Genomic DNA, 17,324 nt, shown 5'->3' with positions numbered 1-17,324 from the left:
TCTGCGGCCGAGTGATTCCAGCAGAGGCCCATCTTTAGAGAAACATGGTGTGCTGCTGACACGGTCCGTTCAAAACACGCATGGCAATATGTGGAACGCCTCACTGAAGCGTGCTATCTTCTGTCCGCAGGCTCTCCAGACAGGCTAGAAGACCTGTTTGGCCCCAGCCTCTGCACAGGATTACCGTGTGTGCGGGAGCATGTGTCTGTGTGTGTGTGTCTGTGACAGTATGAGTGAGTGTATTTGATTGTGTAGGCGTGGGTTTGAGTACATATTGTATTAATCTGGTTGATTTTTATGTATTAATAATATTCAAAACCTGATTGCCTGGTGTGTGGGCATGTGTTTGTTTTTTTTCCACGCTGTATGAATATGTTAGATTTATTTTCATCATGTCATCATGACATGATACCTAGACACATTAATATCTTAATATTGATACAGATTAGTCTGCACTGTAAGACTGTATATTAAACATATAGTTCCTTATACTTATTAGACTGTATACTTCTTCATAAACTATTCTGACCATGAAGAAAAGGGTTACTGGCACTAAATGATTCACTGTGGCATGAGTAACACAACTCCAAAAACCCTGTTAACAATTTATCTGCCATCATAGAATTTTGTGACATGTTTACATTGCCCCAGGGCATGCTGGGTAATTAGCTTGGGATTTCCAGCTGCTAGCGCACAGCCATGGCCAATCTAATAGAATCCTTCTTTGGACAGTTGCCGTAGATTTTTATCCCCGTGCTTTGAAGCCTCAGGTTTGAATGAACAATTTAAAATGCATTTTACTTGTGCGACCATGTGGATACAGGCAAACGTGAGCTCGATATCAGAGAGAAGGGTTGGATTTAGGTGCTTTCAGGTAATTTACAGCTAACTAACGAGTGGGGGAGGTGGATAATCCTTCTCCTAACAGGTGGAAGGGTATTCATTTAGAAGCAGGGAGTATAAGTGCGACGAGAATTGTTATCTTGAGAATTTAATCAGAAAAAATTAATTAACCGCCATCCTATTTGTTAGTTGTTTCCATGGAGGCCTGAGTGTGGTCCTTCTACCCTTATCCCTTTTCTCTAGTGAATCGTCCCTCAGTGGCCTTGGGCAACACCCTGGCTGTTATCAAGCTCACAATTTAAACATTTTCCCCTTGACTTTAATGCTGCATTCTTGCAGGGGAAAAAAAACACATATCGGTGTACATATAAGAGTATCCCTCACCCACTGGGAGTCCCACCCAGAATAAATAAGCAGTCATTTCTCAACTGCCAACATGTACTGTGCAGCATAAACTAACCATACCTGCTGGCCTTATCAGACACTCCCAGACTTATGCTCGTGCTAACTTTAGAGGCCAGCGGGGATTGTCAAGAAAGCCTTTGATCCTTTGATTAAAATACTTTTTCCCTTTGATTTCTTTGCAATTCATATATATGATTATATATGAATATATATGAATATGGATAGGATATGTCCTGTACACCCAAAGGCACTGAAGGCTTCGGTGTATCTGAGGGGGTTGTAACGAGTGTTAGTTGAGATGGATGCTGTGTTAAGGGTGTGTTGAGGTGCAGGAAAGAGAAACCAGAGACTAGCAGAGAAGCAGAGGAGCTACACAGAATTCTAAGTAGACTGAAGTTGTTAGCTGTCTCTCTCTCTCTGGCTCTCTCTTTTCTTCTCTCTTGGTCTCTCCCTCCCTCTATGTCTCTAGTTCTCTCTGTCTCTCACTCCCTCTCTTTCTCTCTCTCTTTCTCTCTCTCTCTGGTTCAAGCGCCCCTACAGCTCTCTCCCTCTCTATCCTGTCTCTCTCTGAGGTGCTCTGTGTCTGTAGCTCTCTCCCTGCATCTAGCTCTCTCTCCCTCTGTCCTTAGCTCTCTCTCTCCCTCTGTCCTTAGCTCTCTCTCTCTCCCTCTGTCCCTAGCTCTCTCTCCCTCTGTCCCTGGCTCTCTCTCTCCCTCTGTCCCTAGCTCTCTCTCCCTCTGTCCCTGGCTCTCTCTCTCTCTCCCTCTGTCCCTGGCTCTCTCTCTCTCTCCCTCTGTCCCTAGCTCTCTCTCCCTCTGTCCCTAGCTCTCTCTCCCTCTGTCCCTGGCTCTCTCTCTCTCTCCCTGGCTCTCTCTCCCTCTGTCCCCGGCTCTCTCTCACCGTCTGTCCCTGGCTCCATGTCTCTGAGGTGCTAAAAGACCAGTTGTGTTTCTTAATAGGACCAGATGGGCTTTGCTCTGACTAAACTCTGAGAACACGCGCCAGCGCTGTACACATGCACACACACACACACGCACGCGCACACAGAGACCCAGACACACACACACACACACACAGACACACACAAACACACACAAACACACACACACACATGGATGAGAATTCTGTGACTCATCAGTATTCAGAGTAACCGCTAACTGTTTCTCTTCCCTGCTCTTCCTTTTTTCACCTCTCTCTTCTCTTTTTGACAATTTGCTGATGGAACCAAAGGGGAGAACAAGAGCCAGTGTCATTTAGCCATTTATCTCTACCAGGGGAGAGACAGAAGGATAGAGAAAGGGAAAGATGGGAGGATAAGAGAAGGAGAGACGGAAGACACGTAGTACCGGAGGGAGACCAAATGTGTTCCACAGAAGTGACTAAGCTTACTATTCAGGGGATTTTGTGTTCCTTGAGTAAACCACGGTACCATCACAAGGATAGCTTTAGCAAAGTTGTGGCAAGAGTTGTGAAGCCTAATCCTGTTAGCGTTTATTCCTGATATGAAAAGGAGTTATGCAAAGCCCCCCGTCTCACAAGAATCAAAACAATATCATGGGAAAGCAAACAGCAACTTCCAACATCGCACCAAAGCGACAACTTGTGAAAATACTTAAAAATCGAGCATGAGTTGAATACAGAAAAGTCCCGTAGCTGTGTATGTACATACATCAGCGCATAATCATAACCATAATAATTACCAAAAGGAAAAATCACGCTTATACAGCCACAAGTGGTACACATTAATCAAAATGTACCATCTGTGATTAATAAAATTGATTGCATCTTAAAATACAGCTAAAATTCAGTAACTGTACCACACACGGCCCTTCTCCACAAAGTTAGGACCACGGTGCGTTAACACGCTGTCTTTACTCCCTTAATACTTCCACTACGTACCCTTGTGTAGTGTTGTTGTGCATTTTATGTCTGTTATATAAAGAACACATCTTCTCCAGAATCGTTATCTTTTTTAACGACGCAGGTCCATAAGTGTTGTATTTATGATGTCATGTTTTTGAATATAATGTATTTGAATATGTAGGGCGCTACAGATGTAAACTTTAGCCTTCCCGGCTAACTCTTAAACATTTACATAAAGGATTGTGTGTCTGTAAGACATGCCAGCGGCCATAAGTAAGCAAGATCCCCCACATGGCAAATATGGAAGCGTCATCACGGCACATGACCCAACATCCTTCACCCTGTACGGAGTGCGTGGGAGTGGGGGGAAGGGGGGGGAAGAGGGTCTCTCAGGAACACCTGACCATGTTCCATCACTTCAGAGCTCTGACTCTATTGTTCCCGAGTCGATGGGGACAGAGAAATGCACGGGGGCCCGGGGCCGTGACAGAGGCACATTGTCCAAACACATGGCTCTGTTTGTGCAGTGCTTGAATGCTGGAGAGAGGCAACTGCTCCTGAAAGCCCTTAAGTGGAATGGCATGGGCCGATCGGAGCCTAGGGTGGCTACAGATAGGATGGAGGGGAGGGGGGGAGGAGCACATGGGACCCAGAGTTAATAATAAATAAAAAAAATCCTCCGCAGCCAGCCAGCCGTGACTAATAAGAAATACCTGTTTCACCCGCCAAGTAAACATCTTGACGCAACCGCGGGCGACGCCTTGGCGACGGGACATTTTAGGAGGACGCCTCGAATATGTAGCACGCAAAAAAAATTAAAGGAGCATTTCACCGGTGGAGGCATGAATGTATTGAAATTGGGTCCTATATGTAGTCGAATAATAAAATACAATTCTAATTTGGTGCCGTCTTGAACGAGAAAAGGCAGAAAGTGACTTTTTGGCGCTTGTGGATTGAAGACAACAACTCCCACCATGCACCACGATGCACAGCTTCGCTGGCCACTCCCGCTGATCTCCGCCTATCGGACACCTCGCTGTTCCATCTACCAAGCTGATACCGCAAGACTGCTTGAAAATCATTTCACACAACATTTCTTGTGAAGAGTATTAGTTGGTGAACTCAGTGAATTACCGTATTTTCCGCACTATAAGGCGCACTTAAAAGCTTTTAATTTTCTCAAAAAACGACAGTGCGCCTTATAATCCGGAGCGCCTTATTTATGGCGAACGCATGAACACTAAAGGCCTGATTCCACCGGACGCGTTACGGCAGCGTTACGGCTGCGGCACGTCTTGGCCGCGGTCAACGCAGCAGATAGGTTCCACTCTACTCAATGAGACCATTTCCACCGGGCGCGCCTGCGGAACGTCTCAGCAGCGTCCCAGGAGCGGCTCGCCGTGCCGCAACGCTATCATTCCGTAGCATTTCTATTTTTTGTCAATTTCAACAGAGCAGATCGAGCAGGGCAGGAAGTGAAAAAGTAAAAGCCATAAAGCATCCGGTCAATTTTCAAAATAAAACACAATACTCAGCTCATGTAGCCTATCACAACTTCACATCAACATTATTACGTCATGACCGGTGGCACATTAGAAATGATCATAGGACTGTCAACACTCATCCTGACGACTCTTCGGCGTTTCTTCTCAGGTGGCTTCTCATAACCCAGATAAAGCATTGGGTAAGGGTTTTCTTCCGTTGGCGCTTTGTCCACAAAATGAAACGAACAGACATAACAACATTTCGGAGGTTGTTTTAAGTTCAGGTTCTTCAGCCAATTTCTTTTAGCCTCCTCATCATTGGGCAGTCGATGGAAGCTGTACCATTTCGGGCACGAACACTCTGCTTTCTTTTTCGGCTTGTGACTCAAAACACTCAGATTTCAACCAATTATTTAGTTTTGTCCGGTTGTTAGTACATCCTCGAACGGCACACGTTGTTCCCGAGCTTTTTAAAGCCATCATTTTATTCAGTGACAGAGCGAGTGATGTGGTTAGCCTGCCAGCTGATCAGATAAAAACACAGCTGGGGCGTGACGCGTAGTGGGCGACAAGTGTGGCCCACAAACGTTTTCCCAGTAACCGCCCAGGCGGTTCATCGAAGGTGCGCCTTATAGTGTGGAAAATACGGTAATCCTCGTTTGTATTTCTTTCGAAATGGTGAACTTTTGCATGGTGCCATCTTCTACGTCAGATCCAGTACCCTCCGCCATTGTACTTTAGTTTTATCAACAGCCTCTGTTAGCTTAGCTTCAGACGCTGTGGATGTTAGTTTCTGTTGGTGAAGTCCCACCCACTGGCACGGCTCTAATAGGTCTGTAGCGTCAGTGGGTCACCCCTATAGAGGGGTGGGACTAGTGGTTGTAGTCTTACGGGAATCCTCCCCTCTTACACTTCCTATTTACTTCTACGCAAAAATCGTCATATTGCGTCATCTTAAACCGGAAGTGTTGGAGATCGATACGGATCTCTCCAGTCTCTCCAGAAAATAAGGGAATGATGCCCGACCATTCAAAAATATGAGTGCGTTTCTAACGATATAAAGCTTAATGGAAATGGGTGAAGTTTCCCTTTAATCGTTTCTAATAGTTTCTAACTTTCTATTTTTCAGTGTGTAAATGTTGCGCATAATCATTTCAGTGTGCAGGGTTGAAATGGCGCCTCAGTAATGCGTCAACGGTTGAGGTACATGCAGGTCTTCTAGTTGGGAACAGGTGATTGGCACAGCACAACAGCGCGGCTGCCAAGAGAATTCGCACCATCGTGATGAACACTGTGTCAGTGTTGATCAGTAATCAGAGGACAACAATACATCAACAACACCCACCTTGAACATGTGTGTGAGAGGAGCAGGTAGATGTGTGTGTGTACTGTCGTGATGTTGTCAAGGAGTAGCTCACACCCCAGGCGTAATAATGCTAAGTCTGTACTTGTGTGCTGATCCCTGTCGTCCAGGAAGTGTGCTGTGCTCATTACGTATCGACAACACCAACCACAAATGAGCATAAGAACCATATGACAACGTAAATACTGCAACAGAAATCCCTGCATTGATGGGCAATTAAACGGTACGGATGTGACAGGTGTACGAGCTGAACGAAAGTTGCAAGTCTAGTTTGCGGTATTGTTTATTCCTTAATCTAAGATTGAGAAGAGCAAGGCAAAGCGGTATGGGACGGTGACTACAAATCGGCACCACTATGCATGGTTTTGCTCTGTCATCGGTGTGTACATTTATGCAAGTTAACATTGAGCATATCACTCTAATAGGTTTTAAATAGCGAGTATAATCTAAACCTGTTTAACCACAACTCAAAGGACTGTAGGCTTTCACTGCTACAACTCATGTGGTTTGGCTGTAAGAGTTTGGTGCCCAATTGAATGAAAAACTAGGAAGCTAGAAGAAAATGATGTCCAAGGTAGAAGGGACTTAATAGGAATCACAGCAAAAACATCTAAAGCTTTCCAACAACTGAGGGACACTATGATTCATTGCAACACACAGTCACACCCATACACTGTATACATCACAAACTCACTATGTGTACTTTAATCAATGTCCTACACGCATGCTTTTTGATTCCTTCAACCGGTTTTAAAGACCAACCAATTTGGTGTGTGATTTGCCTACAGCTGAACCACTAACAAAGACAGACTGAGGTTTGGTTGGACTACAACTCAACACCTCTGGCAAAGAGATTGAGGTTTGGTTTGACAAAAACTCAGTACCTCGAGCAAAGAGACTGAGGTTGGTTTGACTACATTTCAGCACCTCTAGCAAAGAAAGAGAGAGGTGTGGTCTGACTACAATGTGACGGCTGGAAAGAGAGACTGAGTACAGGTTGCTCCTACCTGCTTGTCCTTGTCCTTGGCCTTCCCGCTGCCGGAGACGCGGGAGGAGGTGACATCACGGGGGATGACAGAGATCTGGTGCAGTGGCATGTTCATCCCAGCGGATCCAAGCGGAGCGTGCTCACACACTCACTTCCTGTTCCACTGCAGGAGCACCCGGCATGATGAGGTCTAGGAGAGGCCTGGAGACGACATGCAAGCATACACGCACATGAACACACACACACACACACACACACACACACACACACACACACACACACACACACACACACACACACACACACACACACACACACACACACACACACACACACACACACACACACTTTAGAAGTAAGAACTTTTAAACACAGCAGGTTAACGACGTGTGTAGGCCTTTGCAACTACAGCAATCAAAGCCAATAAACAACTCAATGAACAATCATCATTCTGATTTCAAGAAGTGAGCCCCTTTTCCTCATAATTGTTGTTAGTAGGGAAGAAAAAAGCACTTTTTTACATTAATGTTGATGAGCGAAAAGGACCTTTTCCTTCTGACCCATATCAAATCAGGTTCACGAGACATGCATGGGTCTTTTGGGCACCGAGGAGTACATTCAGAGTTTCCATGTCAATGTGGGACCCCTCACAGTTATTAATAGAATAGAATCAGGTATAAAATCGACCCCGCCCCCCCCCCCCCCCCCCCCCCCCCCCCTCCCCAAGAAGAACCATTACTCTTGATGACAGGGAACACCAGAATCAGGCCGGTGACCTATTTCAAGACTGATAGGTCTACAGCTCTGAACTCAGGAGGGCATCATCGCCCATAGCGTTGGTCAGCAACATAGAGTGTGGCAGCAGAGACTCTTGCTGAGTATTGCTGCCGTGATATCAGATTGACGGATGAGATGGCAGACAGCGTGAGGTTGAGCTGGAAATGTACACAACAGCTTGGATAAATAGAGCAGTTTTTTTTTTTTCTTCGTATTATTACATGAGTTAATACAGCCATCTGCACTACAACTGACATCAATTAAGACACCGCCCCCCTGTCAACACTTTAAGTAGAAGTCTGTGTGTTTTTGTGAGTGTCACGAGTGAGAGAGAGAATGTGTGTGTGTGTGTGTATGTGAGAGGGTGAGTGAGTGAGTGAGAAGGTGTATGTACGTATTTGTGTGTGTTCGAGTGCATATGAGCGTATTTGTGTGCGTGTACGTGTGCGCGCGCACGTGTGTGTGTGTAAAGGCTTGTATGTGTACGTGTACGTTTATATAGGGTATAGACAGAGAAATGCTAACTCTGAAGCCTCAGGCTCCGTTCTGCAACAGAAGAGAGACAGTGGCCTACTATGGAGGGAGGCCAGTGGATTTGATCAGAGGGGCATGGGAATCTCTTGTGTTTACTGAGAGGGTAGGGTCCCATTAAGATAGGACCGCCACATGCAGCCCAGTTGGCAAGAGAGGGACAGTGTGGAGCCACTGTTAATCACCACCTATATCTCTTTCTCACACACACACACACACACACACACACACACACACACACACACACACACACACACACACACACACACACACACACACACCCTTTAACACATATATAAACACACACACACAAGTTCCTAAAAAGGGAGGCAATGACACACACCTGTGTGAACTCGTCATGAAACGAGAGCTTGACAGCCTTAATCGATCGTCCATGCATGGCTGCACCCACACACGCACACAAACACACAAAAATGCATATCAACACAACACACAGACATATACGTGTCAGCACACACACATACACAAACATGTCAACACACATACACACAAACACACACACACTAACATGCATGTCAACATACACACACACACACACACTCACACACACACATATATACATGCAAAGAAAATCTAAAGATACACACGTCACACACACACACACACACACATGTCAACCCAATCTCACACACACAAATACACAGCTGGAGCATCTGTTACCCGCAAAACAGCTGGGACTATGAGCTGCAGGCAAGTGTGAGAAATTACGACCACAGAAAAAACTGTGAGAGGAACAATTCCTCCACAGTGATAAAAGTCTTAGCAGGTTAGCATCCAGGCTGTCAGCCCAGAACACAACGTTTCAGAACCAGGTTTACGTCATATGAGACCTGAGGGAGTCTTTACGCAAGCAATCCTCCACTCATTAGATAAATTCATCTAGGTTTTTAGTTGATGATAGAGGAGTGAAGAATACAGCCTTCCACCCGTGCCTTAACCTGACTATTTAGCAGACTCTAGATACATAAATTAAAGCAGGAACGGGTTGCAGTTCTTGCCCTTGAATTCCTTGAGGTAGTTTGTAGAGGTCAGGGGTCAAAGCCAGTACCCTTGGGCTAGAACTCGAGCACCCATAACCACAACACGATGAGGTGGTCAGGGTGATTGACTGCCTGGTTCAACCCTGAAAGTACAAATAGTACCTGTAGGCTTCCCTGAGAAACATGGCGATAACCCCTATCTGCTCATCAAAAATCACAGGCAATCGCTATGGAAAGAATCACCTGTGGTCGTTGCCCTACCATTATCGCTCATTAGTAGATACAAGTGTAAGTGCAGCTCAACAATTTTTTAGGACTTTTGGAGTACTCTGGGCAGGCTGACAAGCTCAGGAAGTGTTTCAACAATTTCCAGGTGGCCGCAACCTTATCACCATCCTCATTGTCTACCGGTGGTTGGCAATGACCAGTTGCCATGGCAGCCGACCACTCCATGTGTCAATGCAAGCTGTGTATGTTCAGACACAGGAACATAATGGCAGTCTTGACAAAGGACAAACGTAAGCGGTGAACATTATTCTCATACTATTCTAAAGACACACAAGAGCCTACATCGGTGTAGTCTTCACAGCGGGAGTAGTGGCAATAATTACTAATTAATAAGTAATTTAGGATACGGCACAATCATATCATATAGGCTAAACCAGTGCGATCAGTAGAAACTATGATTATAAGGCATTACATAAATACAATCCTTCCAGATAAACGCAGATAGTTCCCGTATGATAGCAAGTGCAAATTATCTTTCACAGATGATCTGTTCTGCCATTCAATGTCATAATATCTTGTTTAATATTCAGTTATCCAAGAGTACTCTCTGTCCCTGTTCTTTCAGATAGGACGAGACAGCTCATAGATGAGATCCTGCTCTACTGCACATGGGTATACCAAAATGTATAGAAACTCCCATTATAGTACTAAAGTAGAGTTATTCTTCCGAACCAGAATGGCTGATCCTTATTTAGTCCTTTCAGTAATGACCAGGAGAATCACAAACAACGTCACCTGGCACCTTTTACTGGAGAACTATTATGAAACCGAACGGAAATGTGACTCACTCAAAGGTTCATTAGTTCTTCTAATGTGACATAGATCAGTACAATGTGTTCCAGTGGCAGACCACGAGAGAAACTGAGTCTTAGGTAATGGTACACTGGCTTCGATACGACCACTACAGCAAGCTATTTCGAGCGTTTATTGCTTATTACATCACATCATCAACTTAACAGGGGTATTCATCTGAATATATAACTTTTTAGTGGATTTAAAACTGCAGTGTAGCTTAGTGAAGTAGCTAATATGTTGGGTTTCCAAGTTGAACAGCTAATTAGCATCGGGACAAAGCTTGGGGCGGAAGGTCAGGATCCTACATCGCGTAACAATCACACCACATGCTAGCCAACGGTCGCTGAGAGTGATGAAGGCTCATTTACATAAGGGACGGCAGGAATGACGTGATTTTATCCCTTGGAATGTTAAATGTTAGCATCATCTCATGTTTTTCAGCTGTAAACAAGGTTTCATGGGTTCAATTGGATCTAAAATAACTCATCTGATCCTTCTTTTTATTGGTGAATAATACCTACGGCTGTGTAAATTAAATGTCATGCAATCTCTGTTAGACATTGGCCTTCTAGAAATCTACAGGGAGCCTACATAGATAATATACCCATTACATAAACACAGATAATAATGCTAAGTAGTCCGACAACAACAAGTAACTGTATTTTTTGGATTCAATGCCGAAGTTGAACAAATATTCTTAACAAGAGTCCGGGGCTCAAGAAGCCTTAGGTCAGGCCAACGGTCACTGTTGGCCGAATTTCAAAATCACACTCTTGTGTCACCTACTGGCTAGGTGTGAAGAGAACAATTCAGACAAGAGGACCAGCAAGTCTGAATCAAGTTGTTCTCACACGTTCTCTCACATTTGTTCTCCCACGTTGTCTCACACTTTTTCTCTGGTGACTTAGGATCTTGTGACTTAGAATTCAGACTGGAAGTTGGCTCTGTGATATATAGAGAAACGTATCAGCACTCAAATGAAATGATTAAATAAACTAATATTGCAGAAATCCCTGTTAGAAATTAAGGAATATAACCCTGGTGTTCTATTCTATTGGCTGGCAGAATGTAGCCCTGGAAGACACCACCTAGCAAGTCGTTTAATGAGTAACATGCCATTGCTTGAGGGAACAAAATTACAGTGGCTCTTTGTTAGCATTAGCTAGTGTTTCCTTCTGTCTACAAGGAGTGCACATACAAAGTAAAAATTTTACCTTTCATACATTTAAAGGCAAATCCTGAAATCTATTAGAACAAACTGTACATCATCCATTTAGTAGAAAACTTCAGCCCAAAAAATATTTCATCAATCTCCACTGGGATATTAACCATTAACAATACAACTAAAACGACAAATATACTCTCTTTTTCTACGTACAACATATATTTGTCAAATAACAAATAATTTGTGTTCATTCTGCAGAAATCCCAGCCTAGAGAAATGGATTTCAGGGTACCTCACTGATGTCAGATAGGTCATAGAAAATATTTGTAGCCTACAGTGCTTTTCAACAACAGTAATAAAAAAACAATAAGGATTCATGTCCTTTATTTGTATTTTATTCTAATGTTAATTTGCCTTCATGCCTGCTGAATGCACTATGTACAGCACTTTGGTCAGTGCAAACTGTTTTAAATGTGCTTTTATAAATAAATTGTACTTTATTTACTTACTTACTTTACTAGTAATTCCAATAGAAAACAGCAAGTAGTTTCCATCTACAGTAGTAGAAATTATTATTTTTGTAAATTTGTATAGTATTTTGTTATGGTCATTGTTTAGTAATAAATCACAGAATGGTCTGTTACAAAGGCAGTAGAAAACAATAAATAGTTTAGAACTACAGCAGTTGAAAATAATAACAAGTTTACTTCTACTTCGAGTAGAATTACTTCTATTACCAAAGTAGAATGGGAGATAAATCAGGAGTGTTGTATAAAGCGTTAATGAATGAGCGAGGGGCATACCTCAATCGTGAGCGCACACATACCTATGCGTTTATTTGGGGATACCTGCATGATGACTATGAATTTGTTTCCAAGTAACCTTCTGGTATTGTCATACTAATGCAAACAAAAGGAGCTACATGTTCAAATGTGAAGAAGCATAAATGAACACCTGAATGAAATGCAGAATAATCGTTATTTTCCAGTCTTTTAGCAAAACAATTGCGTTTTTGTACATGTTGATCTGATCTGAAGTCAAAAAGGCCATGAAACTGAAATCCTCACTGGACCTCACTGGATCTCCAGCAGACACAACCCCAATATTTGTCCATTTGTTTGTCTACTGCCAACAGCTGGCTCACAGACCAGCATGTGTGTGTGTACATGTTTTTCTATGTTTTCTTTAGGCTAATGTAATTGGTCAAACTTACAATGAGGGTGCATTAATTGCCCCTTAATTAACCATTAACTAACATTAGTAAATGGTCTAGTTATCATTTACTAATGGTTAACTTGTTGTTGACTTATGGTGTTCATGTTAATAAATAAATACATTTATGTATACATGATTTAATAGTGAATGGGTTAACTCTGAGCCCCTAACCTCAAAGCTAATGCTATATAATAATGCTTATTACTGCATTAACTAATGTTAATTAATGGAAAGTGTTACTACGTAATGTGATGTGGTTTGTTAAAGGATGACTCATTTAATTGTGACCTCCAGAGGGTAGAAAGTACGCTCAGAAGAGCAAAAATACACAACTGCATTGATGAACTACTACGCGCATTTGACTCCATTATGCATAGATGGCCATCTAACAGTTTCCTTTGTCAAATTGCGCAAAAAACCCAAAAGGGAGTGACACTACCATGATGAAATGGGTTCAGTTCACTACGGTTGCAAAATCCAATGAAATATTAAAAAAATTACACAATAGTATGCAAGACAAAAGCTACGTTTTTTTTTCATCAGAAATCCCAAATATCATTGCGGTTGTTGTTCATTACGATGAGAACAGAAAAATACTGAGCGGCCAAGCTTTTGTAAAAACAATCTTGGTCGGTTTTAATGACCCAAAGAACGTGGTGATTTAATCAATGCTTCGGATGTTTTCTATGAGGTGTGTATTGCATAATATTAGATCACATGATGTGTTATCTGTGTTATGTGGGTAGACATGCTCCTTGGGTAGACATGCAACAAACTAGATGACGTACCACACATTTCCATCGATCAGGGGTCGAGTCAAATCTCTGTTTGCCAGAGGTTCATTTTTAAGAAGTAATGTTGTGGACCCCTAGTGTTAATGCCCCCCCCCCTGCCAGGAGCCGACAAGAGCCTTGAGGCGCGATGACAGCACTAACGTCGACATCAACCACTGGTGGACACTGCTGCTCTACAGCAACACTCCCTCATTCGGTGATTCTGCTGAGCCAGCACTTCTGGGCTGATTTATATGAACTGCCAAATGCTGTTCCTTTATTGTTCATGAATTACAGTCTACTATATAGGTCAGCCGTTGCATACACACCTCCACGCACGAACAATCGCACGCTCCAACTCGCGCACACATACACACACACACACCAACGGCATTATACAAGCACTAACAATCACACGTGCCTGCGTTCGCACACACACTAACACACCCTTTCCTGCCCTGCACACAAACAAGCACTCACAATAACTCCCCCCCCCAACCCCCCCCCCCCCCCACTGGGGGTCAGAGGACAGGGTCACTTCGGATCCATAACAATTCATACATCTGATCCAGGCGATGCACTATAATATTCTGTTTCACTTCCTGGAACCCTTCACTTACTCTCCATTCTAATGTATGAATTTAAGCCCCCTGCCCTTCCCTGACATGCTGGACGGTACCACAGTAAACGATACCGCCAACGGACACAGGACAGCCCAGCGATGTGGTGGGACTATGACATCATCCAGGGGGATGTGGCTGCGGGATATCAGCGGTTTATTGATGTGCTGCTTCCTCTGGAGCCGTGGGAGAGAAGGGAGAGACGAGAGAGAGACGAGAGGGGTACCAGGCAGCGTACCCGGCCTGGTAGCGTGTCCGAGGCGGGGCAGGGTAACGTATACGGTTACGGCCCAGTGGGGAAAGCCAAGCCGCACACAGTCGGTTACTTTCTACCCTTTAATTGTGTGATTGTATTACTGCGCCGCCAGACTCCGGCGCGGCTGAACTGAACTGAAGCGGCACTGCGGTTGGAATGCATTCCTAGCATCGTAGTCGAGGATGAGATGACATCATGGTGCTCATAAGGGATTGGTAATGGTACTTTGAACGTAGGACTACATAGATAGACTCTGTTTTTGCGTGATTGCACCATATGGTGCTGTCTTTTCAGGATAGACGGAGAAGACTGTGGTTAATGTACTTTTAATGATCGGGTGACTGGCGTCAATTTAACAAAAAAGATCAAATTTGTAATTCTGGACACCCACTGGTGGATTAAGGTAACGACAGACATTTTAATGACTTCTCTGCAGTCAATGGAGAAGAGAACAGATAGCTATATACATTCCAAACACAGGCACACACACACAAGCAGGTGCACACACACACACACACACACACACACACACACACACACACACACACACACACACACACACACACACACACACACACACACACACACACACACACACACACACACACACACACAGGGCGATAAACAAAGCCTTCTTGTAGAAGGGGGTATGGTTCTTTCTGATAGAAATGTACACAAAGATATTAAGATTAGTTAGTTGGATTATAGATCATACCTTTTTTCAGGCTAGTTTCACTCCCTGTCCTCATGGGAAGAATTTTTCTACTGTTCAACAGTTAGCAATTAGACAATTCCAGATTGAGTGACAGATGGGAGAAAGGTAAAGGATGAGTAGCACTTTTAGGACATAATTTTATGATCCTCGTTAACAGTATTAATCCCAGTCTGTGGTTAATTAACTAGAAGAGAACACACCTATGCTAATTGGAGTCTGGCAGGAGATTGAGGCTTCTCAGGATGGATGGGATTGGGTTCATAACCAATACGTTAAATATGAAGAAGAATGGGTGATTTCAAAGTTTTTCTGCTCCATACTGAAAATACTGTCAGATGGTCTATTGCACGGTAGAATTGACAGCTAATTGGTGGTTAGTCCTAAGTGTTCAGTATAATGAACATGTTCTCTTCTCCGCTCCAAACTTATCTCCAAAAACTAAAGTGCATGGTAATTTTCGAAACACACAATGGTGAAGTCCATGAAGATTCAAAGCCCTTTGATTTGCTATGGTCCCATCTCAGTCAGCCTTCTGCATGGAATCATAATCATGTCTTAAATTGTGTTTTATTCATGTCCCTGACACTCTATCTATCTATCTATCTATCTATCTAGTTATATATTATGTGCATAGGATGAACCACCTATAGGAGCATCCACCAATTACCTGCTGTCAATTTGTATGTGTGTGTGTGTGTGTGTGTGTATGTGGGGGGGGGTAAATTGTTGTGGAAAGTAAAAAGATGAAGATTGGTCTTTGTGTAAGTGATTCACTACTTGTCAGGCCGTTACTTATTTCTTTACACTGCCAAGGGCAATCGTTGGTTGGAGATTACAATGTGTGAAGGAGAATAACAAATGATGCCTCTACACAATCTCCGGAATTTGAGCCTTATGCTCAAATGCTAATGCAAGAAATATGAGTTGCTTAAACATCCATAATCCATACTGAATGTATTACATTATATATTCTGTATAGTTTAATATATTAAACAGTGGGATTAGCCGGTCTCGGTATGCATGCATTCTTAAATTGTTATCAATTTGAGCTCCAGTGTCTTCTCTCTGACAGTGAGAGAGACGTTCAAAGAAAGACATGTTGCAATTCTATGTGGGGAGAAGGAGCTATAGGGTGAGCTACAGAATACAGACATTGTTATCTGACATTTTATACACGAACAGTAGGCAGATAGCCCACCGGCCACACAACTTGACAATGAGTCTTCTTATCCCAACGTTAGCGTGAGAGATAAGAGTATGAGGCTGCGATGACTTAACTCTGAAGTAGTTGGTTTTTCCTCATTATCTCACCATACGTCATAGGTCATTGGTCGTAAGGAAATAGTGTGAGATTTGAATAAACCAAGACTAACGTTGAGAATGATTATGTGCATAGTATATACACAGATGAATCTTAATGTGAATCTTTTTTTTTTTTTATAATAATAATAATTGTGTTATGTATCCCATTGTGGATGAGGTGCAGGTTTATGTAAGAGAGCAAACAAGTTGAAACAGATTCAGATCAAAAGGCTAGCGCTATAACCATGCACCTGTAATTGACTTTTATCGCCGCTTCCAATTAACAACACGTGATATATCTGTCAAACGGTTGCTTGAGCATTAGATGGAGGTGCAGAATCAATTATTCTTCCCTAAATCAAATACATGACTTTATGCGAGAATCGTAATTAAATTGAAATGGTTTTGCTTGAAGTTATGATTTCCCGTGTGATTAAGGGAATGCATAATGCGCATCGTGATGTTTACACTGTGCGTCGATGGAGTGTGATGTGGAATGTGCTGTAGAGACAGTATCTAGTTACGAGGTGCCCCCCAGCCCCCCAACTAATTACCTCAGTAACATGTTTATTGTCAGGCAGTAGCCTACTGCATTTTTTTTTGGAACTCTAGATCATAATCTTCCTCATCGCACAACAACAACCACCTTAATGCCAAATATCTCCAACCTCCCTGACCCCCACACAGACTGATATCCAATTTAAAAATTAAATCACAGATTTGTATGCCAAGTAGCCTATCAGTACTAAAATGTGACCTCTTGCTTATGGTTACAATGTTGGGGGGTCGGGGTGGGACAATCACCTAACCATATATCTCTCTTTTTTTAATTAACCAAATACAACAGCCCGATAATCAGACGCGGTCAAACCAATGTTCCATCATTACATTTCTTTACAGATAAGCTACAACCTGAGCAGGACATATATACAGGGTAGAC

At 43.1% G+C, this 17,324-nt stretch overlaps 1 protein-coding gene across 3 annotated transcripts in view; it reads right to left on the bottom strand.

Annotated features, from left to right (window-relative positions):
* marchf8 (membrane-associated ring finger (C3HC4) 8) overlaps window positions 1-17,324 on the bottom strand; it is a 65,545-nt gene that overhangs the window by 47,671 nt on the left and 550 nt on the right. For all 3 annotated transcript variants that reach the window (XM_030378696.1, XM_030378695.1, XM_030378700.1), the window contains exon 2: window positions 6,966-7,147. In XM_030378696.1, coding sequence (XP_030234556.1) covers window positions 6,966-7,061 — 96 coding nt within the window. In that variant the 5' untranslated portion in view covers window positions 7,062-7,147. The remainder of the gene's footprint in view (window positions 1-6,965; window positions 7,148-17,324) is intronic.

The sequence above is a fragment of the Gadus morhua genome, chromosome 15, assembly GCF_902167405.1.
Source record: "Gadus morhua chromosome 15, gadMor3.0, whole genome shotgun sequence".
Classification (NCBI taxonomy): Eukaryota; Metazoa; Chordata; class Actinopteri; order Gadiformes; family Gadidae; genus Gadus; species Gadus morhua.
Note: the sequence above shows the minus strand (reverse complement) of the source record. Positions and strands in the feature narration are given on the sequence as shown.